We start from the raw sequence: 27198 nt of genomic DNA, 5'->3' as shown, positions 1-27198 counted from the left end.
GAGGGGAGGGGGCCGGCGGCGGGGCTCAGCACCGGCACCCCGCCCCGGGTCCGCGCCGCCCAGCGCAGCCCAGCGCAGCCCGGGGGCAGCGCAGCCCAGCCCCGGGGTAGCCGCCCCGCAGGCACCGCGGAAGGGATGATCCGGGCGGCGCTCGGCTGGGCTTGCTGCTAAACGCGCCTCCATCCCTCCTCTCCTCCCTCCTCTCCTCCCTCCCTCTTTCTCTCTCTCGGCTCTCCTCCTCCCTAACTCACTGGATATTACCAGCCGCCGGGCTCGCCGCCGCCTCTCCCCCAGCCATGAATCCCGCCGAAGGGGCGGCGGAGGAAGGCGCTGTCCCCGACTCCGAGGTGGACGCTTTCTTCCGAACAGGTAGGGTAGCCGCGGAGAAGGGGCCGGGGCAGCGCTGGGCCCTGCCTCCGCCGCGGGATGCGGGGCCGGCGGTGACGACGCGGGCACCGCCAGCAGCGGAGCCGCGGGGAGGGGAGAGGAGGGGAAGGGAATGGGGGGGGTCCCTGCCTGGCTCCTCGCTTTGTCCGCCGCAGCCCCTCGGCTCGTCCGTGCCCCGGTCCCCCCCTCCCGCCCCCGGGAGGATGCTACCGCGGGGCTGTGCTGCCGCCCGCCTCGGGAGGGGACCGGACGCGCCTCCGCCCCGGGCAGGCACGAAAGCCCCGCGGGCATGCTCGGGGAGAGCCCCCGCGCCGTCGCCCCCGAGGGAGGTTGCGCCGGCTGGGCACCACCGGGCCCCTGCCCCGGGCACCGGGCGGCTTTTGGAAGCGGAGCCAGCTGCCCGCCCCGCCCCGCTCGGCCCGGGCGGAGGGCCGGGGCACTACCCCCGCTGCCCTCGGGTGGGCAGGGAGGGCCGGGGCGCCCGGGCAGCGCTCGCTCGCTGCCGGCTGGGGGTGCCGATCTCTGGGGGAGCGGCTCGCGAAGTGTCTCGGGGCTGGGCGAGAGCCCTGTGCTTCGCTCGCCGGTTTCAGAGGATGCTGAAGTGGAGCGGAAGGGTAGCTGAGCTACATCAGAGCGCGGTGCGGGCCTTCGCTGAACGTGCACTGGTTAATTAAATGCCTTGGGCAATGGGTACGTGCTGGGGTCCCCACTGCACCACTAGTTCACGAGGTGTTGTTCGTGTGGGAGCCCTCGGCCCCGAAACGTGGCTTTGCACAGGATCAGCATCTCAACTGAAACAAGTTGTAGTTTGACACTCCCCCCCCCAATCTTAAGAAAGTATTATAGGCATCTTAGTAGATTTTTAATTAAAAATTGTAAAGAATTAAATGTTTGTTTCATAAAGTGATTTGTCCCTTTTAGGCTAGGACTGACACTTATCACCACAGCTGTTTGTCAAGACTTTGCTTTTCAGCTGTTTTCCACCTTCTACCTGCTCATTAACTACACACAGTGCTTGGAGCTCCAGTTACAAAAAACAATTATGTAATCACCAAAACTTGAAAGTAGTCAAATCCTGAAGGCCTGCAGCAAGCTCCCTGCTATGGTAGACTGCACCCCATTTATGTGAAAACCCTTTGATCTAGAGGATAACTATAATAACGTCTGGCTGTGTGTATCTTGTGATCCACAAGCCATTAAGCCATAGGATATTTGCCTGTTGATAGCCTACCTTGTTACAAGCTAATTTCCTAAGTCTCAACAATGACAGATTTGTTTAAAAAAAGAAAAATAACCCACCAATTTTCTTTTTAAATGAAACCTGTTAATTAAAGTTCCCCCCATCTTTCTTCTCTCTCCTTCCCTTCACCCGAAGCTGAATAATTTCCCTGTGACACTGCCTTCTCAACATAAGCATGTTAGCAGAATAGAATTTGGAGGGAGTAAAATCTGTCTAGCTTATATGAAAAAAGTATTCCTACATGAGGAAAAAGTGCAGGGAGCCATGTGACCTGACAGTTCTCCCAGTCTGCCTCCTTCACCTGAAGTTTCACTTGTAGATCCATGAATACACTTGTCACCTGCCTTTATATGTTTAACCTGGAGGTTTCAGAAAGTCTCCTAACAATTCTGCTTCTTGAAGAAACAAAAACACAGGAACCTGGGTCTGGCCGGTATTCCCAGGCCTCATCCTTGCACTGAGGCATGTATACGTGGGCCATCCCTGAAGGTTGTCTCATCTACCTTAAGCTTCATTGACGGAAATGGCAAAATTCTTGTTTCTGTGCTGTTATGTAGCTTCTTGCATCCAAAAAGATGACATGGAGGGGGAAAACCTAACTCCTATTAGTAATTAATCTTGAATGTCAGCTGTTATGATGGCCAGGCAGCACACAGAGATGGGGAAAATGGACATGAGGGCAGGCATGACGTGCGTGAAATTGCACCTTTGGTTTCCTGCGTTGTTTGTGCACTGTTTGCTTCTGGGGTTTATGCGCTGCTGTCATGCCTGGATGAAGTTGGTTTTAATGGATGGCAGAAAGAACAGCTGATGTGGGGCTTAGGAGAACAGCTGTAGACAACTGACTCTCCCACTTCTCTTTTTAGCTGTCAAAATGGCAATCTTGCCTGAGTAAGGACTGTGAGATGGAGTCTGATTTGTGATAGCTGCGGAGACCTGCATTGACTTAGCATCTTTTTCCCCTTACTTTTAGCTTTTTTCTTTTATTCCTTCTCTCCTGACTTGTATTCTGGGTTTGTAAAGCATAACCATTGTGGCTTAGATACCCTCATACGTTCACATCAAATAAAAAAAATGAATCTATGTGGTTTAAAGATTAGCTGCTCCAATAGCACAAACGTATGCTAAACTGCCTAAACTCTTCCCAAATTCCCAGCTACTGCAGGGAAAAGCAGTACTTGTTATTTTCAGTGGAAAAAAATGGAGTCCAAACAACTAATACCTTGCTCGGAGGCTTTCAGCAGCCAGCTGGGCTTTGCATTGAGGCGGGAGGATGGACAGGCTGCTCCTTGGTACCAGCAGAGGAGGCCAATGCTGGGAACGGCACCGTGCAGGGAGCGGCTCTCCCAGCAGCACCCAAGCACTCAGAGGTAGCAGTCCCTTATCAGCCCTGATGACTGAGATAGCAGCTCTCTGAGCTGTAACTGGAAAGTAAAACTGAAGGAATTAACACGAGGTAATAAAGGAGGGTCTGTTCTGGTGCTTACACTGATGAGAATGAGGAATGACTTTTAAGAAAACAGTGGCTTTAACACCTGTCTGGTTGATGCTGGCAGTCACTTAAACCTCCCCGGAGACAGGCAAGGTAGGGACTGTTCTAATTTTCACCATCACATAGAGGCAGAGAATAATTCAGTCTTTTTTTTTTCTTTTTTTTTTTTTAGAGAATCATTCCCATGTAATTGGGATAAAAATTAACAGGCAGTGGGGCTGTAAGGGCAGAAATTACTATTGCAGTCTCCAGCTCTGATTTCTGGGATAACACCAGCTGCTGAATTGAGGCAGTAATTTCTGCATGATGTCTATCACTTCTGTTTGAGTTTATGTTTCAGTAAGAAACCAAATCTATGCCTAGGTATGCCTTATTAAGTTTCTTACGTCTATTTTGGTGACAGATAATAAAATTTGAGCAAGTTCTCTGGAACTCTTAGTAGTCTATGTTGAATGCGTACTGAGACTTTTATGTTGCACCAAACTGAATCCGAATACTCATTCTTTCAAACATAAAGTCAGTCACTTTGTAAAGCGTACAAATGACAGATATCCCTTGGATATAGACACAGAGGGAAAGATTTACATTTGTAAATGTAAGCCGCAGGAATTTCTGCGGTGTGTTTTGGAAGCAGAGGTGAAACATATAAGGAAACCCTGTACCAAAATGTTAAATATTTATACAGGTCAGTGACAGAACAATCTAGCAAAGTACAATTACTGGCAAGGGTAATCATCAATATTTCTTATCCACTAGCAGGCACAGTTTTATTTTCTAATTTATTTTTCTGGCACTTAAGTATAACATTGATTATGTCTGATGCGAAGATGCCGACTTTGTCATTGATACTTCCTGTGAGTGAGCTGAAAATTGATATTGTTCCATCTCCTTTGACTATGATGAATTATTCTGTTTGCTTTCTGCTTTCCACCAGCCGGTTATACTTCCAGCATTGTTCATTTGTGCACGAGTGACTGGCAGCTCCGTTACTAAATAACTTTAAAATGATTGGCAGTGGCCAGGCTGTTTGATCAATAGATGTTCATGAAATGATGTCTGCAGAGAAGTGCTCCTCGAGGTTGATGGAATCAAGTGTTTCCTCATAGAGCAGATAAATTGATTCAATCAAGTTGTCACTGAGGGTGAGGTGTTTGTGTGACGCCTGGCTTCCTCACCTTGAGACTTTATAATTTATAAGGTCCGGTCTGGTAATGTGTGCTGATAAAGGGGACTCTGTGGTAGAAAAGACTGTCAGGTTGTGCTTATTACTTGGAAAGCTCCTGTGTTCTTTAAGGTGATGCTGTTAATTAAAATCTGTTCCACTCTCTGGAGGCTTTGACCTCTGACCCTGTCAGGAATATGAGTTTTGTTCTTTTCTTTCCTTATTGTCTAATGTAGGTGTTTTTTCATGTGATTGACATGGGGCATGAGGATGCTTATCTCACTACATGTGGGGACCCAGATCCTCCCAAGCCTGTCAGCTGGTACCCCAGTGCGTGGGGAAGACCATGTGGCTTTGCCCTGCCCTGCTGTTGTCCCATCTCCTCCTCCTTAGGACTCTCAGAGAGAGCTCTGATAGTCTGGAAATTGACATATAGATATGGCAAAGGATGTGTAGGTGAATTGAGAGGTCTTGGTGGGAATGACTGTCCTCTTCCCCCTCCCACTCTGCAGATGCTGCTCAGAAATGAGGCAGAACTTGCAGATTTTTGGGGTCTTGTGACAAGAGGGAAGGATCTCTTTTTGTCTGATCCTGGAAGGGAGCAATTTAAATTGCTGGTTTATGTTCAGAAAAACATTTATTTCCTGTACTTCTTCCTTCCTCCTCACTCAGAAGTACATACAGGGCAACAGGGGTGACATCTGATAGTCGTTTACAATGTGTTTTTTCTGGATGAGATTGCATTGTATTATAGGTCTGTAGGAAGATATTTATTCTATTTGATATTAATTGAATTAACGCTGAACAGAATTACTTCCAGAGGAAGAGGCCTTTCACACCCAGCTTTGGTTCAGAGCTGGTATGCACTGAAGTTCACAGTCCTTGATTTCCTGGACAGGGTGCAATAGGGAATGTAAGCTTACAGCGCAGACACTAGTGAAGTGCACAGGTGGTGCAACAAGGCTTGATATGGCACCTGCAAAAGTTACTGGTGGGGGGGAAACCTGTTGCCTGCGCTGTGTTTTGGGGTTGAAACTCTGAAAGAAGAAAAGTGCTATCCTAAAGCCATCAAAGAGGAGCTCTGTACAACCCTCCTGGTGCTTGCGTAGACCATCTTGCATGTGGCCTTAGATGGCCATGTGTGTCTTGGGATGATGAACTGCATGGATACAAGCAAGCATCAAACTTGGCCAGGCAAATATAATTATCGCTGTTTCCCCTCACATGCCTCCCATAGCATATTTTATCAATTCCCATAATAATAATCTGCTGGTGGAACATGAGGCTTTAGGAATGGGAGCAACTTTGATGGATTTGGGTTTTTTTCTTTTTGGTTTCATTTCCAAGCACACCCTCGCATTAAGAGCCCGCTGGGGAGTCCTCAGGCCGGACAGGTGCTCTGGGCCTCTTGAAGGTAGGGGATGAAGTATTCTGTTGTTTCAGCTGCTGTGACCTTATGGTCCCTAGGAAGCTTGATTATGGATGTATAGCAGATTTATTGCTCTGTGGCGACATGTACCATACAGTACCCAGTGGTATTTTAAGTACTTCATAGTTATATCAAAGAAAATACTTATGGAGTATTAGGCCTTATAAACCCATAGCGCTGTGCATTTTATGGCTGGAACTTAAAGTAAGTCATGAAACAACTTAGAGGTATTTGTGCTTTTTCTTGATTTGGACTGATGTCCTGCTTTTAGTATTTCTTTGGATAAACATTTCCCATTTTACAGCCTTGCGTGGCACATGCACCCTTTGTTAGCTGAAGGGACTCTGCCACCTGGGGAATTTTGCCTAGTGAATCTGGCAAGAATAACAGTGATATTATGGTATATGTGTTGCAAAAGAAAACTGGATACGAAAAGAGAAGTCAAATGTGATTGTCTGAATGGAGAACCCTAGAGTGTGGAGGGCTGTAAAAGAAAGAAGTCATAATTTTTTGAATTTTTCTTTCCACTCTGTTCTGGGACAGATTGTGTTACTGTTTCACAGATCCAGAGGACTTCAGAGGAATTGTTTGGAAGTTTTCACGGATGTAACTGAAAACAGAAGTCTAAGGCACTGCAGTAGTGATTGTAAATCTAGGTTTGAGTCCGTCACCTGTGCAATATGTGGACTGCAGTGTGTTGAAATGGGATTTAGAGTATTTTGTGCTAAGAATGGAGTAATATTTCAGCAAAATATTTAAGTTTTCATGTCATATTTCAGGTTTGGTTCAGAATAAGCCCAGTATTTGAATTCAGGGCAAAGACTTTCCTCTATTGTAAGTCACTGTGAGTCTTTACGTATGTGGCCACTGTGGAATAACATTAGTTTCAGTTGCTTTTCATTTATTTTATTTTGAACTATTCAGTGAAGATTCAGTGTGATATATTAAAATTATGTATGTCCAATGCTGGAGTGTAAAATACCATGTAAAACATTTACTGAAGTTTAAATAGTTCCTATTTCCTAATCAAGCGCTTAGGAGGTAATTCTGTTTCTACTTTTAAATATAAGTATTTGTTTTGTGTGCTTATTTTCATTAACTAGTGCCTAGAATAAATTGTGGTTTATTTGGATTCTTTCTCTTATCAACATGTGTGGCTTTGTTACTAAAATCTAGGAGTGTGTTCTGTTTCTTCCAAATTGCACAATATAATGACTGAGAACATATATGTACATAGGCCTCATTTGTCGCACTCCCACTTCAAAGCAACAAATTGCCTTTAAAACTAAAAATGAAATTCCTTTTTTGTAACCTTAATTATATGAACCAGCATTTCAGTTTCACTGATGGAACAAAAATACCATAATTAGGCAGACTGTAGTTTTTAGCATAAGGTCACATGCTTTGAGAATAATAAGAGGAAATGATCTTCAATTTAACATCTCGGTGACTGGCAGAGCAGCTGCTCTGGTCATTTCTGTTAGTGAAATGGCCTTGGGAAAACAAGTGAGTGTATGGTGTTTGTTAGAGAAATTAAATTAACCTCATCGCATAATTGGTACCATGTAGACTTAGTGTAGTTTTTAAACTACATAGTTTTTTTAAACTATTTTTTTGTGTGTGTGTGTGGAATAAGCTATGCTGAAGTGGCAGAAGACCTACCTTACCTTTAAAAAAATAATAAAATCATTGCAAGGAAAGATTTGCCTCCAAAATGTTGCTCTCTTCTGGGGATTGTGAGCTTTTCTTTGCAAGGTGAGCACTTGGTAAACAGTAATGGCAGTAGGTCAGGCATGCTCTGGTGCAGCCGGGATATGAAGAGTGGTAGCTGTCCCAGGTTGGTTTGTTACCTGAAATTAGAATACATAAGTGTAGCACAAAGAGCTTTGTAAAGGTTCCCTGGTAATATGGGCGCTGCTGGCATGGTTCCTGGATCCTGGAGCGTACCCTGGCACTCCTGCTGCTTTAATGGCAACTGGCAGCCTACGCTGGGAGCAGCATGGTCAGCTGGAAACAATAGTGTCTAATCCTGGTTTGTCAGCCGGGACAATAGCCCCGCTGATGGGCTGTGGTGGAGGAGAGCCGGCTGCCTTTGTATGGCAATGCAGGCATGGCAGATGGCTAATTGGACGTGATAAACCACGGGGGCAATGGGGGAGAAAAAGATCTGTAGGGATTATCGGCTTGTATCCCCCACATTGGGGGGAAGTATTTTAAAGATGTTATCAACTTTAGCTCTTTTCCATGAATATATTATTCAAGAACGAAGAAGGGGAACACCCTAAATAAAGTCTTTCCTTAGCTGATATGAAGTCCACTTTATTAGCTGGGAGCAAATCATATTACTGTATGGGGAGGTAGGCAAACGCATGGCCCTCAGAGACGCTAGAATACACTTAGGAAAATTAGTAGTGCATATTTTTCACCAGTCTTGTAAGTGAATGTCAAACTGTTGTGCCAAACAGCATCCAAGCTGAAAACAAAGAGCTTTGCAGCAGTGCTTTTCAGGAGTGGAAAGTTATGCTGTACCATAGTTTGTCTTGATACGAATAGATGTCCATCAGCATGGGAGCACTGAAAAGCTAAGCTGATTAAGAAAGACAGAATTTATTTATTTAAATGTCTCTTATTAGACTTTAAAGGCAGTATATACTATGAATCCAAAACCTGAGGCCCTTGTGCAAATAAACTTTTCCTTATTTAAAACAGCTTAGTGAAAAATGGAATGAAAGCCTCAAGGTTAGGACCACAAAAATGATCCGAGGGGTGGAACACCTTTCCTATGAGGACAGGCTGAGAGACTTGGAGTTGTTCAGCCTGGAGAAGAGAAGGCTCCGGGGAGACCTTATTGCAGCCTTCCAGTACTTAAAGGGGGCTTAGAAGAAAGATGGGAGCAGAATTTAGCAGCGTCTGTAGCGATAGGACAAGGGGTAATAGACTAAAAGAGGGTAGATTCAGACTAGATATAAGGAGGACATTTTTCACAGTGAGGGTGGTTAAACCCTGGCACAGGTTGCCCCGAGAGGTGGTAGATGCCCCATGCCTGGAAACATTCAGGTCAGGTTGGACGGGGCTCTGAGCAACCTGATCTAGTTGAAGATGTCCCTGCTCATTGCATGGGGGTTGGACTAGATGACCTTTAAAGGTCCCTTCCAACCCAACCTATTCTATGATTCTAAGCTATGTGTCAATCACAGGTAGTTTTCAGTATAAGATGTGTAGGCTTAGCTGGTGGCTTCAGTGTCTGTGGGCTGTGAGCCCAAGGCTGTGCCCACAGCCCAGTAGCAGCAGGCAGAAGTTCATCCCATTGTATGCATTTTTGTTCCTTTTTTGCTCCCCCCTAGTTAAACAGCAAGAGAAAGGACACCACAACTTTGGGAATAATTCCACAGGTTTTGTTCATCTTCCCTCCGTCCACAGAGGAGGTATAACAAGTAAGGCTGAAAGGGCGTCATGTGCATTGGTGGCTGCTGCAGTGATCTGCAGTCGTTGCTGGCTTTAATTCCCTGTTTTGTAAAATAGTATGAAGTGCCTAGAATACTTTGCTATTTTAGTGTCTCTCATAATAATAATGTTATGGCATATAACAGATACATTTAAATTGTAGTAAAAATAAATCTGCAAGAGGTTAAAAATAATAGCTAGCAAGGAATATGCTGTACTCTGTGGAAACAGATTTACTTTCTGTGGAAGTGTCTGGACTGTGTTTCTCTTCCACTCTTTACTACTGTCTTTTCCCATGGGACAAGTTTAGTGGAAACTCCCGATGAAAAGTTTCAGCGGGTTGCCTTTGGTTTCAGCAGGCCCTTCAAGTGCTGTACCTGTCAGTCTGCGTAGCTTTTGAAGCTATAGGTGCAGGAGACCATTTGAAGGATTGTGAGTGGAGGCAATAAAACTTCCAATAGGGCTATCCTCCCATAGGACCTACAATATTGTCATTATGTTACAATTGTTCTCTACCAGAGTTTATTATTTTTATTATTGTCTCAGTGACTGATTAGTTCCTTCTGAAGCAGATGCTGTGTGAACACTGAACAAAAAAAATGATCCCTGCCATCAAGTGCTTATGATAAAACCTGTCAAGCGGATAGTGAATTAATTTAACTGAAGACTTGTCTTTTGCTTTGCTTTCCTTTTAAACACATCTGAAGGACAAGCCAGAGGAGTTATGGAGTCTAGTGCTGGGTGTGGATCAGAGGGAATGGCTGAGAATAAGGTACAAGCAGAAAAATAGAGAAGAAATGAGAATGCAACAAAGTTCTCTAGCAGAGTACTTCAGAGCTGGAGGGCACTTGGCTGAGAAAGGGATCGCAGCCTGCATGCCTGCATCCTCTGTGGAAGGGAAGCAGGTGGTGTTAGTGTGGGGAAGGTCAGAAGCCAAAGGAAATCACAGAAATGTGAGGTTTGATTGGAATTGTAGCTTCTGGGATGGAAAGCAAAAGGTAGGTTTTCTGACACATTAGAGAAAAAAAATTGGCAGACTTTGGCTGGGTACGTAGTCAAAGGAAGGAACAGGCAAAGCCCCATGCTCAGAATGGGGAAGGCAGCCATAGGAGGTAGTGCAAGGAACAGGAAAAATAGCAAGGTTTTATCTTCTAGGAGGCGCCCCTCACCATTGAAGACCACTGCAGTCATTTGATAGTGCACAAAATGCCTGTCTTGCTTTGATGCTGTGGAGAGAAAGCATTTCCCTATGAAGTGAAGACATGGAGCCAAAATCCTTGGGTGTTCTGCTTCACGTTTAATGCCTCTTGTTCACAGAAATGTGTCACGAAGAGCCAGCCTCCTTGGATCTGACTGCCGCTGTGTTCACAGCAATTTAACTTTCCTGCTCTGCTTTTCTGTGCTGAAGCAGAGAGTTCAGGAGTGATGCTAATAGAGTCAGTCTGACGCATTCAGATAAATTTAGTCCGAAGGAGCAAGTCAGGCCTACCGGGTTAATAGTAATGATCTTGTGAGCTTCAAGGACTTAGATCTACGGTGTGCGAATCTCCTGTTAACAGCTTGCTTCTATTCAACTCAATCCTGCTTGAAAGTTAGCTGGGGTGTTAAATAGGTCAGCTATCTATTACAGATTCCTGTTAGCGTGTAATCTGTCTGCTGCTTCAGGTTATTTATCAAATTCCTAATGAGATGGTCTTGAACTATTTGAGGCCAGGAGAAAGTTGTTAACACCGACTCTGTTTAAAATACCTCTGGTGCTAAAACTGAATAGAGGGAAAACCCTGTTGATTAGATGAGTTCAGATCAATTAAAACTCATCTGTGTGGTAACGGGAGTTTGTAAAAATGATACTTCCCAGCATGTAAGCTCATATCATGGGAAAAGACTTTTTATTATTTTTTAAAAAAGCTGCTTGTCTTCACCATTGAGTTGTGCAGTTAAGACCTGGTTGCTGTGATTTGGGTTGATTTCAGTACTTGATCCAGCTTCAGCTCTGTCATGATGTTTGTGCCTGGGAGCCTTATGATACTTATGTGCAGTGGTTCAAAACCAATGGCTGGTAGGTTCTTACTAGGGTAATAAAAAGGACAGGTTTCTACAGCATCTACCTCAGAAGTCAAGCAGTGCTTGAGACATGCGGGATGAACAATAATTGTTTTGCTTGGCTCAGCCATCCTCAGCTCTCCTTGGTGTGCAGTAGTAATGGAGATAACAGTAATTAGAAATAATATACAGAATTAGTACAGCATTTCAGAACAATTAAATAGTCACGGTCTTTGTGTAGAATAGGGAATTCTCATCAAACCTATCTATAAAAAGGGTATAATCAGGCACAAAGCTGTAGTAAGTGATTTTCTTGAGGTTGCATAGACTTTGTGCACATGTTTTTGAAAAACCCACATCCTGGTGGTGGAGCAAACCCTGACAAAGCACTGCATGGCTTTACCTTCTGCTGGCAGGGCATGGCCCAGGAAAAGCACACCGATCCATTTTTACTGTAGGATTGTCAAAAGTCATGGCTGCAGTGACAGGTGAAATCAGAGAGATGTGCAAGCACTCGGCTCTTCTTAAACCACTTGATACAGGTGCCTATCTATGGATGCAGGTGCCTATCTATGGATGCAGGTGACCTACTTCAGACAGGTTCTACACCTTGGCCTTAGTCCTGGATATGGGACTAACACCTTGCCTATGTCCACACCAACTGGTCAAACGGTCTTAAGATTTTTATTATGCTGACCCTGTTTTTAAATATTTGTAGGTCAGAGCCACATCTGGTATAAAAAATGGCCTGATGCCACTGACAGCAGAGGACCTGCAGTAATTTACACAGGTGGAAATTTTGTCCCGTGTTCAGCTGACAGACTCATGTAGGAATGGGGCCAAAGAGGACTGGTAGCAGAGTAAGGATATTTCTAGTTTAATGTGTTAAGACATTCAGATAATTTTGCTCACCACTGTGGTACCTGAATGCTGACAAAACAAGGCACCTGGGCTCTAGGTCCGTTCTGCTCACTGTTTGATAGGGTCCCCTGTGCCTTTTTTGTAATGAGCATGCTGCTGTGAAAGTTACATCTATTAAACACTAAATATAAGAGAGATTTAATTACATGCTATAAAAAATTTCCACCTACTTAAAAATGCTCTGCTTTCCAGCCCAGGTTTGCTAATATATTCCATATTTCACAAAGATCTCTTCATGAAGAGAATGCTGTCAGGAGCCATTTACAGCTCTGATTCTGCTGTTGTCTTTTACAAGTGTTAGATTCCCTTTTGCTCCAGAGCCAGCCACTCAGCCACGAAGTTTATGCTGTGGATGTCTCCCGTGGGCACCTTAGTTACCTGGGGCATGAGAAGGTACCCTCTGACTGGTTCCATACAGCAGAATTTAATGGAGCTATAAACATAGTATATGATTTCCTTTTCTTGGTCTCATTTTTCCTCATACTTTTTCCTCTTGGAATATATCTAGAAAATGTAAAACCTGGTATTGTTATTCCAAATGGGGCCATTCGCTTCACGTGGCACTGTCCAGGGTAGAATAGATACCCATGGCTTTCTGAAGAGTGCCGAATTGATTGCACATACCACCATCCGTTCCCCATATAACATGTGAATGAGAGAACTGCAAACAGTTGTAATTAAGTGCTACTCCGAATAGTAATTTTCACACTGACAAGAAACAGAAAGTCATGTTGCATCTTCCTATGGGAATATATAGACAAAGGAAAGTTTTCTCCTTAGAAGTTATCTTCGTAGTTCTTTTCTTTAGAGGCAGAAGCTGTGGGAGGTGTAGCACAGGCAGCAGTCACCAGTCTGTGGACTGGAGAGATTGGCACGGTATCTTTTTCCTCCTGTAAATGCCACTGCCCCTCCATTGCTCCCCAGTCCAGAGCACAGCCCTCAATTTTTGCTGGCAGCAGCTCTCCAGAAAAGGCTTCCTTTGGCTCATGTGTACCTGGAAGTTTGAAGGAGCAAATCTGCTCTCTGGCTCTGTTTCCTAGATGTCCCCAGTGCAAATGGGCCTCTGTCTTGTTGAGCTGAATAAGAGTGTGCTATGGGGGGAGCCTGTCACTCCTTTTCCTCTTGTCCTGCTCCTGGGGTGTGCAGTGACCTCTGTTTGCACACAAAGTAGCTGAATGTCAAGTGAACAAGACAGAAACTTTATACAGATTAAACTGAAAACCTTGAAACTAATAGGATAACGCAGAAGGCAGACTTAGGGTGCCTAACTATCAGGTATGCAAAGTGCACAGGAGAACAAAGCAGCACTAAGCTCCTTTTTTTTGCTTGCTTGCTTTGTTTTTTGTCTAATATACAGCTATGTTAACAGCTGCAGCTAATGACTTCTGAAGGGATCTCCTCTCCTGGTTCCCTTTTTGCTCTTCCAATCTATGTATGTATTATCCCTGAGAGCTGTTCCAGGAATGGAATTAAAACCTCCCTAGTCATTACTTTTCCTTTCAATGTGCGGACACCCTGCAAACGGTGGCTCGGGGAGCAGCCTGAAGCAGTTAGGTTTCAGAGGAAGCCAACTGTAGCAATCTATTTTTAAAAGGTTGTTTTGATGAGTTGGATTTTTATGACCTGATTTGAACTAGTCTTGGGCACCCACATGTTGTGCTGCTGCAGTCTGAACCCACAGGAGCGTCACTGTGTGCTGTTTTGCCATTGCAATCCTATCTGCTTACTGTACCAGACAGCAACAAATTATTCTCTCCACCCTCAATCCTGCTTGTTCTCTGTGTTGATAGTGGAGAGTTGCAGATCTTTTGCTGGGGAAAGCAAAACCATGCTTGTCATTGTCCTGGTTTTGACTGGGATAGAGTTAATTTTCATCCTGATGGCTGGTATAGTGCTGTGTTTTGGATTTAGTGTGAGAAAAATGTTGATAACACACTGAGGTTTTAGTTGTTGCTAAGCAGTGCTTACACAAGTCAAGGACTTTTTGCCTTCTCATGCCCTGCCAGCAAGAAGCTGGGAGGGGACACAGCCAGGACAGCTGACGCAAAATGGCCCAAGGGGTATTCCATACCATATGACATCATGCTCAATATAGAAACTGGGAGGAGATGGCCAGGGACACTACTGCTCAGGAACTGTCTGGGCATCGGTCAATGGGTGGTGAGCAGTTGTATTGTGTATCACTTATTTTGTGTATTTTATTTTTTTATCCTATTCCCTTGCTGTCCTATTAAACTGTCTTTGTCTCAACTCATGAGTTTTACCTTTTTTTTTTTTTTTTGATCCTCCTCCCAGACCCACTGGGGTGGGGAGAGGAGTGAGTGAGCAGCTGCATGGTGCTTAGTTGCCGGCTGGGGTTAAACTATGGCAGTCATATTGCAGTTTCTTGTCTGTCCTGTTTCCATTCAGGTGGTGGGAGTCTGGAGTTGGGGCTGTCATCTTTTCTGAAACAGTATTACATTTTTTTTAATTTATTTTGACTATCTGTAAAAAACGATTAAAAAATCCTCCATGACTGAAGAGGTAGTTTACATAAGTTTCATCTTTAACTTTGCTATAGACTTACAGATATAGGTACTATGTAAGACCTTAAAACACCAGAGTTACAAACAACCATACCTCTCAGCTACAGTAGATGAAACTTGAACAACCTTGATCCAGAAAGCCATGCCTTGTTGCAGCGGTCAGTCCCTGATGCTTCTGGACACATCCTTGTGCAGTTCCTCTTAACACCAGTGGCACAGGAGCTTTACAGGGGGACTTTGCCAGGCACCGGCCTGGGCTTGTACATCCTTATAGGAGGCATTCAACATGTAGATATCAGTGTAAATCTTGTATTTGGTCTCTGGAAACTGTCTCAATATTTCTACTGTGTAATTCTACACAATATTTCTATTCTGCTGAAGTTTACTCTCAATCCAGAAACAAATCGGAAAGCTGTAATGGATTGCTTTGGATTAGGTATTGATGCTCAGGAAAACTGTCAGTTTCAGTGTCACACTTTTACAGGTGGATAAGTAAATGAATGTGTTAGTTTGGAAGTTTAGGGCTTGTCATGGAGCTGTTTATCATACTGTAGTCCTGCTGGGACTCTGGTGATATATGGGATTTTTAGACAGAAAGCCTCCATGGATGAGTAGGTACTGATGGTTCTGTTGTTGGTACCCATCCATATGAGCCCTTCAGAGACCCTTAGATATTGAAACTGCACTTTTTTCTAAGTTAAGGCTTGAGGTTCCCAGTTTTGAAGCTGTTGGTGCAACTAAGGAACCTCCCGAGCAATTTTTAAAAAGGAAGGCTGCATACCTCATATCCTGGCCAAATTCCTCTTGGTATAGCTATAGTCTTCTGTTGCTTTTGTACATTTCTACTCTGAGGTTATGCTTTGCAATGCTGGTGTGCATGAGTAGTTGCTGAATTTGACTCTATTAATTGCTGCCTTTTAGTGTTGAGAGGTAATTTGTATCTGTGACTCTTCCATAGGGCTTCAGGGTGAAGATCCTGTTATTCTTAGCACCTCCACTGTCTTTGCAGAACCTCTCTTGCTTTAGGTAAGGTAAAACAAACAGCCTCTGGCAGCTCTGTGTTAGGAACAGCACAAGCAGACACCACATCCAGGCACTTCATCCTTCCCGGCTGCTACTGAAGCCATCCGGGAACACACGGGCTTCCCCTGCGTCACGCCCCAGCCTGTACGCCTGAAGGAAACCTCCTCATATCTTCAGCTCTTCCTGTCCAGCTGCGCACGGGTCCAGCACGTCACAGCTTATTGTTTAAGATGGCAAAGTGCGTTGTGGTCCTGCAGCAGGAGAGGGGCTGTAAAATGTGAAATGATGTTATTGTTGTTAAAGAAGTTTATAAGCTGTTAAACAGCATGTGTTGCTCAGGCAGAGCTTTCCTATTTCCACTGCTTGAGGAGGGGCTTGTGAGTGAACACCTGCTGTATGTGAAGAAGGGGAAAGGCAGGCTCTGGTTGATGGCAGCATCCCAAATCAGTGGATACTTTTTCTGGTGCTGGTTCCCAATATCTCAGCCCTCTTCTGCTTTTTGGTGTGTAGTATTCATGTAGGGTTAAATTAGGGTGCAGCAGCTGAATTGCAAGCTTTTCTGACAGGACCTCTTGAGCTTTTGAATCCATAACTTTCCTGAGGCTCCCTTAGGTAAAGCCTGGCATGCTTTATCTGATAGACAACTCAATTGATATTTCTAATAGCTTACTCTGCTGGTGTCAGTGTGTCTAGGTGCAGCCAGAAACTTTAATCCTAAAGTTGTAGGTATCCCCAAGTTGTATTTACAAGTGGCAATGTTGCAACAGAAATGCCTTAGCAGCAAGGCTGTGCTACAGGAATAAGTGTTGCATCCCTGTAAAATGCAATAGTTATGCCTTCTTGGGTGGGAACCATAATCTGGGTACAATAATTTTATGTGATAGAACAGCGTTTTTTACCAGGCTTTTAATTTTATACATCTCATCTTTTCTGGACAATGTCAGACCAGAAGGTTCCTCAGTTGTTCTTGTTCATCTTAAATATCAGTTATCTCATTGCTGTGAAAACTGATCCCTTGTTGAACAAGGATTTTTTTGCATTGGAGTAATCCTAAGAGAAAAGGTTGCTGTTGTGAAAAGCAAAGCCCTTGGTCTTGTTGTTCTGTGTTCCTCTTGTCCTCATTAAAGCTCTTCCTGTTAGACCATGAGCAGCCCACATCATCACCGGCTTTCCCTGCTGCTGGAGCCTGCAGTGAGACAGTAATCGTGCGTTTGCCATCACAGTGTCTTCCCCTATATGTGATTTTTACATTTCTAATATTGTGCTTTCTCTGCAGGAACAACAGCAACAGCAAGATAGGCTGCAAATAGGAATGTTAACAGAAGTAAGCAAGTATCCTGTCACCTGACAGTGGTGGACAAACAGCAAGCTAATTTTCACCTTCTAGTACTAAGGCTGTAGATAAGTTTAGTGGATAATGTAAAATTCTGGAGACGAAGGTCCTACTTCAGCTGTGGGCTGCTGGGTGACATTAAGCAATTGGCATTGCTCTGTGCCTCAGTTTCCCTCTGAGAACTGGGTAACTGGCTGTTGATGAAAAGCCCTGTAAAATAATAAACTTAAAGCAGTGCACGTAACAGTTATTAACACAGACACTGTCATCGTCTCCACTTTATAAATGTGAGGAACTGAGGCAGAAAATGGTTTGCCAAAAGCTATTGATGTAGTTGTGGCAAGAGTCCTCATTAGACCTCTGGAACTGGCAGCTGCCTGGCCAGCCTGCAGGCTTTGTGCTGCTCCTCACCCTCCTGTCCCTGCCTTTGAGTACCACAGCACTGGTTAAATGTGGAGGACTTTGGTGTGTGGAACAGATTCAGGCTCATTCCTTTCACTGTTCCTGCTGAGTGAATTGGAAAAGTAATAAACAAAATGTTTTTTATCTAGGAAAGAGGTTTTAGAGCCCTCCATTTTTAACAAGCATATGTTAATAGTACAAAGTATATGGGACAGCATTGTCCTAATTAGTTTTCTGTCGAAATTAACAGCCCTTGAGTTCAACAGGAACAGATTTAGGCCAACACAATGTCTTTGAAAAATTCACAGGACTTTTTGCCCTGTGGTTTTGAATATGAGCTGAAGCTTCAACATCATGGAACATCCTCTGAGCAGAGCTTTACTCTTCATTTAAAATGTTCTCTCCCTTTAAAAGCCAGCTTCTTAGTGTAATTTGAATCCTTCTTATTTTAGGGTATATATTTAGTATCCAGCTGATTTTTTTTCCCCTCTAAAGTTCTTGGATAGCAAGTCCATTAAGAAATCTTAGAGTTGCCAAACCAGTTTAAGACATTTGGAACTTCAATTACCTGCTGAACTCTTAAAAAGTAATTTGGTAATGAAAGCAGTGAATGCATTCTGCAGCGTTTAAGGATTGCTTACAGAGATAAAATGGTTTTGGCTGGATGTCAGATAAATACTTTTATGCTGAAGCATATGTGCAAACAGTTTTTCTCCCCCCCCCCCCCTTTTTTTTTTTGGTGGAATGGATCTGCAGAGTCTAATCCTTCAGAATATCCCCGAACAAATTCTGGATTACTAGATCCTGTGTTCTTAAATGAAGATGATCATTTGTTATTTGCACCTAAGGAACATCTTTCATCTCTGGATCTTGATGGATTTTACAAAGCCAAATATGTTCAGTCTAACCAAACTTCTGTGAAACAAGAAAATATAATTTCCCATTTTACAGCTATGTTAACCAGCAGGGGGACATGATCCAGTTCTAATGTCAGGCTGGTAGCAGAGATTGCTGGAAGATGATATGGGATGGTGTGCCTTTAGGTAAGAAATTTGAGGAGCAGATTCTTGGAGTCTTGCTATTTTTGACACTGACTCAAATGTGATCCTGGACATGGGTTTGATGCTTCTTGCAGGTGAACAAAAGAAGAGTGCAAAACTGTTTCCGTCCCACTCTGAGCTGCAGATTATACTTGCATGGGTCCCTTGGTGAGCTCTGCCTATGCCTGGGAAGCCAAGGAAGGGCTGTGGTGTGCAAGACAGCAGCCAGCACAGGGGCAGAGAAAGAGCTGAACTGCCTTGCCTACCATACAGGCAACAGATGGTGTTTTGCTTATGGGAGAGAAGCTTCTCAGCTCTTCCAGTGTGCTTCCATTTTAAAATTCACCTTTCTGGAGTTGGGTTGGCTGAAACAAATACACACTTAGCTCCAGATCAAGAGGCAATTGAAGCCATGCTCTGTACTGTGAGACACTTACCTGTGTGTGTGGCTATGTAGTATTAACAAGCCAATCCTAGTTACCCTAAAATGGAGAATTTAGCTGAAATATTAAGACCATTAGTACCAGCATTTTTTTTTTTTATTATGATAGTGGAATCTGGAGCTGAGTGGTGTTTCCTGTGAATCATACCCTAACTTTTTACACTACATAGTTCATCTGTGAAACTGAATGCAACCTCATATGCCATTTTTTCCTGAACAGCATCTACAGCTGTGGCCAGATGTTCTGCTTGGCTTGCAGCTGAGCTGGGTTCAAAGACTTTGAACCCAAGCCAGACTCGAAGTGGCTGGGCATTGTCCCCACTGCTGCGGGGTCAGTATCTGCAGGCATAGCTGCATGTGTAGTCCTTCTGTAACCCAAATCAGTCAAAATGATCTGGGTTAAAGAAAACCCTTCATGCTTTTAAATAGTAAGCCAACCTGGATCATTTTGACACAACCGGGTTAGGAAGCGACTGCATACAGATATAGCAGCAGATTGAAGGGGGCGGTAACCCAGCTCTGCTGCAGCCAAGCTGTGAGTTGGACCGCAGACTGAGTAACGCTAATTGTGGGTGAGTTCAGTAAGCTGCCCCGACTTTCGTCCTATACCATAGCCTTGTTTTATAGGAAATAATGAAATAGTCTAAGGTCTGGAAGTGCAGCTGATGTTTCCCAGCTTTGGCTTCTGATTATCAGTTTGCAGTCTGATGCCTTCTATAGTATATCTATGTTCCTGCCCAAGGGCCTGGTAGTGGCTGTTTTTTCCTCTACAGGCAATTTAGAGCAACTTCAAGGTTCTTCTAAACTGCACTTGCTTTCATGGGTTGTAAGGAAGCTGCTACCCAGGCAATATTTTCTGGATAACAGGAGTGATTTTGAGGTGTTTATGCACATGACTGACACATATATAGTCCTGACATGAAAGATGCTCTGTGGGTTTTCACAGCCTTCTAAACATGCTGATAAGGGGCAGATATAGCAAGGCTTTCTGCAAAAACTGAATGGAAACATTCAAGATTTTAGTTCACAAAGGGTAGTATAAAAATCCATGTAATGCTATCTTGGGCAAGTTTGTAAGTGTGTGTGTTTGACACTGGACTTGACAGTGGTCTCATTGATTTCTGCTGTGCTGAGACTCAGTTACTCTGGTTTAACATCAGTGCTCATGAGTGCAGAGTTAGGCTCGCTGAAAGGATGGATACTTTTTCTTTACCCTTGGGGGACCTGTTGGCAGTGGTTATGCAGGTCATGTCCACAGCCTGTGACCTGTGTGCACAACAAGTCACTGCTCTGTGTCACTTGCCAGCAGACATTTCCAAGATAGCCTCAGTTATAAAAGAGCATCTTCTCACCCCCTTTCCTCTCCCTCAGAGATACGCTTTTGGTTCCAGAGCACACACACTGGGTACTGTGATCCGGTTTCTCCCCAGGGCAATATGTTCTGGCCAACATGGGAACTCTTTCAGTTTCTGGTGGAGGCAACAGTAAGGGAATCCTATTTTGGTGCATAGGCTCATTCAGGGAAGCTGCTCATCCATATAAATAAATGGAGGAAGCTCTGCTGCAGTGAGGTGTATGGTGCATGGTGGTGAGGAGAGCTGCTTGGGCCATTGGACAGGGCGCCCCCTGAATGCTGGGGCCCATCTCATTGCCTTCAGTAGTCCTACTGGTGCATGTTGCAGGTGTGTTGATGGTGGCATGTGACAGCTGATGCCTTCCAGCCCTGAAGCTGGTGACAACCAAAGAAAAATGGCTGTTCCTTGTCGATGTTTATTTCCAAATACATTCACAGTGTGACTCAGTGCTTCCTCTGGGTGTCTCAGGTGAAGGCTTGACCTGTCCTTCTTTCAGCTCTCTTGACATTTACTTGTAACGAACAGACCTAGATGTTGCAGCGTGTTTTTCTGGGTCATCGAATGCATTACATGCTTCCCCTTCACAGAAGAAATACAGTATCTTTCTTCTCAGCCCATCAGCTTGTTTTTGTTGGCTTTAATTTTGTTGTAGTCATTTAAAGCCAGTGATTTTGTCAATAGACATCATTCATATGGGGAGAAATAAATTAATTCATACTTGAAGTACACTCCCTCGTGTACACACTCACACAGGGCTGTAGGATGAGGCAACAGCCACAACTCCAACCCAAAAGGCTGACTCTGCTGCTGTGCAACCTGTGTGGTCATTTATACCTGTGGGGATCGGATGGAAAATCCCACGGCAAAAGCTCAGACACTGGTGGGGCTGAGTGGTCCCAGAGCAGAGTCTGGCCTCAACTGGTTGCATTTGGCAAACCTACAATTTCTCCTGTATTACAAGCCTGTGCTCCCAGTCTGGGTCCTCCTGCTTGCTGTGTTATACACAGAGACAAGTCTATACGCAGCCTACAGGCTGTCTTCAGCATTTTGGAAACCTCTGTGCACTAATAGTTTATCTATATTTCTGGAAACAAGCTTGATTGACACAAAAACACAGGAAAAGCTGCATCCCAGATGCTTCTGCCGTGATTTGGTTGTGTTTTCTGGGAATACTTGGCATTCGTAGCATTGTCTGGTCTCCTTCAAATCATATACCTGCCTGGAGGCCTGGACTCTGTGAGCTCATGGCTTGAGCTGGAATTGGCTACCTTCAACCTTGAACACTACTTTTCTGCAACAACTGTCTCTTGTTTGTAGAATTTCAGTCCTATTTCATGGTATTCAGACTGTTTCACTTACCATTCCTCATGCTTTTTCCACGCTATCTCTGCATCCCGGTAGTGCAATGGTCTGCACATTAGCTCATCCTGAAAATTTTGGTGGTAACAACAAAAAGTCCATGTTATTGATGATTTCAAGAGAAACCTCTTCATCTTTCAGTTGAAAAAAGGAAAAGCAGATAATTTGACGTGTTTGGACAAAAACACTAGTAACTGAAAAATTTTGTTTCAAAACTTCTCAGAAAATTACAATAGAAAATTGTCAGTTCATGAGTGGCTTGCATTTTGTAATAAAAATATTAAGTTCTTTTGGAGACCAATGGGCACTTTTGTTTGATTGTTTTGCTGAATCAAAGACATATTTCATAGTGAGGAAAAAGTTTTGCTGGAAACTCCTTGTTCAGCCCTGTTCCTCAACTAGTTTTTTAAGCATCTCCTAAAAAAACATTCTGCCTGCATCACCAGTAAATTACCACACTTCAATATTTATGTTTAAAATGAGGCTGATAATATATTAAAAAACAAAAAAGCAAGCAAGCCTGTGACCTGCATGTGCCAGAGTTAATGGAGGTATTGGCTCTGTTTGTGCCATAGTGATTGATGGGCACTCTGATGGAGTTGCCTCTTCCCCTTCTCTGTCTTGTCTGCGTGTTAATGCCTCTGCTTGTTGAACAATGATGCACTTTGGTACAGATTTGTTTTATTTTTGTTTTTGAGTACTGGCAGGGCTGGACTATGTCCGTGTTTCTCTGAAGCACCCAGCATGCTTCTGGTCAGTTGGAATAATTCAGCAGGAAGAATTTTACCTGGAGATGAGTATGCCCCTGCCTTATGGGAGCACCAACCAGTGAAACCAGTTGCCATGTTGTATTTCAGTGGTACTAGGGGTAGATGGGGTCCATATCTCAGAGCATATGGGACTGCATGGATGTGTGTGTGTATGCCTGGCATGTTGATGTGGTTTCAGTGTGACAGAGACATGGGTTAGAGGGTACAAGGAGCATGCAATTGGGCTGTTGGTGGGCTTCTTGAAGGAGTTTTCCCAGGCAGCTTGCAGAGGAGTCCCTGTGTAGAGAACAGTCAGGCAGATCTGAGCCCATTTTGTACTTGTGTCTGCTTCTGATCCACTTGTGGGGACCAGTGTGGACACAACCAGTGGAGTTGTACATGATTCCCTTGTGGATGCACTGGCTGAGTTATACCTTATGTGATGGATGCACTTGGCTTTTATGCTTCATGTACAGTCATCCGAAGCTCATGTAAATTTTCAGAAACAAAGTTTCTCTCTGTGGTCATGGAAAGTTGTTCATAATGCCCTCGAAAGAGCCCAGAGCTTTTCCTTGTCCCAAAGATGCTCCAGATCACTATTTACTCACTGCTCTGTGGTGTGAGGGCAGATAGTCTCCCTGATGTGATATGCCTCTGTTTGCTCTACTGGATATTACTGTCTCTAACACAGTTATTTTATGGTAGGGCCAGCTCAGCATGTTATTAAATTTACAAGCCCTTGGTTACATCATTAGTAAGAATAAATATTTTAAAAGGTAAGGGCAATTTAGAGATCCTGGGTTAGGTGTATCAATTTAAGCACCAAAGGCAAATGGGGAACTGATACTCTGAAAAGCACATGCAAAGACTAGAGATTTAACAACATGGGAGGATGGGAGCTTCAGGGACATATGCCACCAGTGAATATGGGATAGTTTCAAGGACTACAGAAAGACCTTCAGATATTTGGATCAACTACTGCTTGTATGATTACAATGTGTGACAATGGTATATGAGAAGTAGAAGGAAAAGAACAAAACATAGTTAGTTACCTTCATATTTTTATATTTTTTATTTATTTTGGGAGTCTTGGTGGGTCCAAGAGGTCCTGGAGCCACTGTCAGTGTAGCATACTTGGAAATCAGTAAAACTAAGGATGACTTAGGATAAGGATAAGTTCACAGTGGCAATTCCCCTCCTTCCTCACTTATTTACTTCAAAGATAAGTCTTGGTAAAAAAAAAAAAAAGACACACCCATGCTCCCATTGAAGAATATTGCAGAATATAGCATGACAATATAGTGGGGAGGTGGGGGGGAAGCAGCAACTTACCACATAGCTGCAGTCAACTTTCTAGCTACTTGGAAAGTCTCACGGTTCCAGAAGGACAACAGAGGCTGCAGTCTGCAAACTCTGCTCCCTCCTGCTCTCCTGCAGTATTTATTCACCAAACTGTGCAAAGTGCTGTTAGCCACCAAGGCAGTTTGAAATTTATCTCCCTTGCTTGCTTTGTTTCCCTAAGGGGTATGGAGCTTTCATCCCTTCATCATGCTACTCTGGAGAGGTTTAGTATTGTGAATATGCCAGTGCATGGTACAGCTGTCATATTCCTGCTGCTCGAGCAGAAATTTATGGCAAGGAAAGACAGACACATGTGGTGTTGGGTTATGAGACTGACAGATTTGCTGTTGTGTCTCATAGCAGTTTAGGTGAGATAAAGCTGCTTTTTATTTATTTTATTTTGTCATGGAGTGCAAAACTTGAGCAGAAATAAGGGTTATTTAACAAGTAAATGGAGCCTATTTTTTTCTATTGGTGTGAATTTGGAATTTCACCACTGATTACAGATGATTAAAAAAAATTCTCAGAAAAAACTCCTGAGCTCACCTGAGTGACTCAGGAAGGAGGCAAGGTACAAGGCAGTGATAAGCACAACCTCCAGCATGCTGGGGATGGTGTCCCAACCCTCACTTAGGACAATGTGAGTAGCGCTCACCTGTAGTGGGGTTATCGCAACTTTATTGAAATTGTTTTCACGTGTGAATTGTTGTCTTCCTTCCAGCAGCTGTCAAAATCCTGCCTTGGGTAGTGTCTCAGAGTGGCCTGATCCTGCTGCAGGAGGCCACCCAAGCCTGGTCCCCCTGAGAGTTTGTTACACGTGGCTGATCACACAGGAAGAAGCACTACACCACATTAAAATGAAGCAATTGGGGAAAAACCTGGAAACTGGATTTTAAGCCAAGATTTTGAATAGTGGTTACCAACTTCTTATATTTTCTAGAGCCTGCTGGTAGTTCCTAGAAAGGTGTTTAGAAACTAGGGCTAGTCCATGCTGTAGCATCTTTTGTGGCAGTTTTTGGTTAGTATTTACATTCTGAGGCCATATACGTAACTATCCGTGTCAGAAGCTCTTGCCTTAAGCAAAGCAATTGCTGAAATAAAGGTCAGAATTTCCTTCTCTTCTTCTGTACCTTCAGAGTAGGTCCATATGCCCATAATCTTTCCACTGAATGTGATTTAGGATGTCTAAGAGGAAAAGGATATTTTCCTGTATATATGAGTGAATTTCTCTCTGAAGTAAAATGTGAAGAATTAAAAGGAAAAAATCTATTCATTATGTAATTTCCTCTCCCACTTATTGTATTTCCTTTGAAAAATATAATCCATATGACACTTGGATGTTGCAGTGAAATTTGTTTTAAAAATCTTACAGGTGATTCCAAATACTTATTCCTACCTTAGTGGAAATTCAGCTTTTAGAAACTTCTTGGCAAATGTCTTTTTTTCTTTTTCATTTTTTTTTTTTCCTACATCATGGTCACACTTTCTTGTCTAATTTATTGTCCAGCTCTTTAGAAAAATAAATGAATCTAGGAAAGCTGGGTTTATTTGCTCTGCACCTGGTTTGGGTAGCGTTCAGCCTTGCTCCTATTTGGATAGTTCCAGCTTTTTACCTTGTCTTCACATCCTCTTTGTTTCTATGGGGTGGATTGTGTTACACTCCTCAGTGCTGCTTCATGTGTTTCAGTATTCACACAGCAGGCCTAGTCTTGATAGCACAGCAAAAAACCATGGGCAATTACCGGTCTTGCCCTGGGAGGGTGAACAGAAAGAATTCAGATAAATACTGGATGTCGTGCTCTGGAAAAGTAGCAGTCTGGAGTAGGAGAACAGTAATGTCTATATTTGCATGGCTTGCAGAAGATGTGGTACATAAATCTTATTTATTCTATGAGTTTTATTTTTGCATTAAAAAAAATAATAAATTCAGACGCACTTTTTTTTCCTGACTTGTTACACTGGCATGACCAGAGCCATAGAGAGAACATTGAACTGGTCGTGGCTTAAAGCATCAGAAAATGTGCTGAATCCTTCCATATGGGATGATTCTTTTGGGATTGTTTAGAAGAGCTGGCAATAGTTATAGCCCTATCTATCCTGGATGTGACTTACACGTGCATGTTGGAGTGCCTTGGCATTAGTGCAGGTTCTGCATGTACCACGTTGCCAGGGTGGCATGATGTGTTGCTATGAGCTGTCTTTTGTAACACTTAACTTCATTCTGTACAACTTCTGCCAAACGTAATTTTTTTCCCCCTTGTCTTGCATATCTCTCTGTATCCCAACAGAAAAGCTGCTCTGTGGATGGATCTTAAATAATAGTGCTCCTCTGATGCAGGTACTCAGCCCTCTGAAAAGGAGACCACTCTATTTTGGTCCAAGATAGATGTCCTAAAAAGGAAAAAATATAACCTTCATGATTGCTTTGAAAATCTTGATATTCACTGCCATTTTTTAGCGAATGGATTTCTTGGATACTTTTGCCCATAGAGGGACCAGAAATTGAATGTCTGCAATATTTGCTTGTTTTTATTATTTGTGGTACTTCAGGAAGAAATTCTGGTATTAGGGAAAAAAAGCCTGAGATTCTTTTTTGTGCTTACCTCTGAAGATGTCAAACTCTATTGTTTAATACCCGATATTAAAAGGTGTTGAACATCATCTGGTGTCTTTGGTTGTGAATTGGCATCACTTCATATTGTGCCTTGGGTGAGGCATTTTGTCCTTAGCTTTCTGAAGGTTAATTTCTGCTTTACCTGGAGTATTTCCCCCAGCTATTGCAGCATTTTATGGTTATCTATCCTTTTTCCTTTAGACCAACAGGCATTGCTGACATCTGAACACCTTTAAGTAAAACATCAAACCTCATTGCTTCATTCACTAGGCTGCTGAAGTGTATCTATGCTGGCAAATTCACTATATTGCTGTGAGCGTTTAGTAACTAATGTACTATGTATCAGCAGTTCATTAAACAAAAACCCCAAACCAGCCTTGTTGAGTACCTAAAGCAACCCAGTTGTTATAAGCACCAAATACTACAATTCGTAAGCAACACATAAAGGTCTCTTCTTCTCCATCATGGTGAAAATGAGTTTTGATACCATTAGATACCATTTAGAAGCCTTATGGATGCTTAGGCTAAAAGGTTCAGATTGAAGTTCCTGACATTAGACATATAAGTACATTTTGGACTCCTATATGTGTTGAGACTGCATTCTGGAAAAGAGTAACGACACTGCTCGCTCTGGCTTCTGCAAATAAAGTGACTTATTCAAGAATGTGCAATAAGTGTCCAATGTTAAGTAGCCAAGATGTTGGCTGTAGCTTTCAGAGTGTATGAATTGCAGAGTAACTTACACTGGGGGTTAGCTGGAGCATCCTTACGCCCACCGTAGTGGCAGGACTTGTGAAGAGCAGCCTGTTGTGGTGTGCCGAGTGCTCATGCAGCACAAACGATGAGGTAGTTTGGGCTGTTCTGAACAAGCTGAGAGACAGAAATACTTCTGGTCTG

The 27198-nt window shown here is 43.4% G+C and overlaps 1 protein-coding gene across 4 annotated transcripts in view; it reads left to right on the top strand.

The window, feature by feature from the left end:
- Positions 1 to 296: 296 nt before the first annotated feature.
- Positions 297 to 27198, top strand: part of KALRN (kalirin RhoGEF kinase) — a gene marked incomplete at both ends in the record, with an annotated part of 523644 nt that continues 496742 nt past the window's right edge. For all 4 annotated transcript variants that reach the window (XM_082001554.1, XM_082001555.1, XM_082001553.1 and 1 more), the window contains one exon: positions 297 to 369. In XM_082001554.1, coding sequence (XP_081857680.1) covers positions 297 to 369 — 73 coding nt within the window. The remainder of the gene's footprint in view (positions 370 to 27198) is intronic.

The sequence above is a fragment of the Phaethon aethereus genome (genome assembly GCF_964289735.1).
Source record: "Phaethon aethereus genome assembly, chromosome: 6".
NCBI lineage: Eukaryota > Metazoa > Chordata > Aves > Phaethontiformes > Phaethontidae > Phaethon > Phaethon aethereus.
Note: the sequence above shows the minus strand (reverse complement) of the source record. Positions and strands in the feature narration are given on the sequence as shown.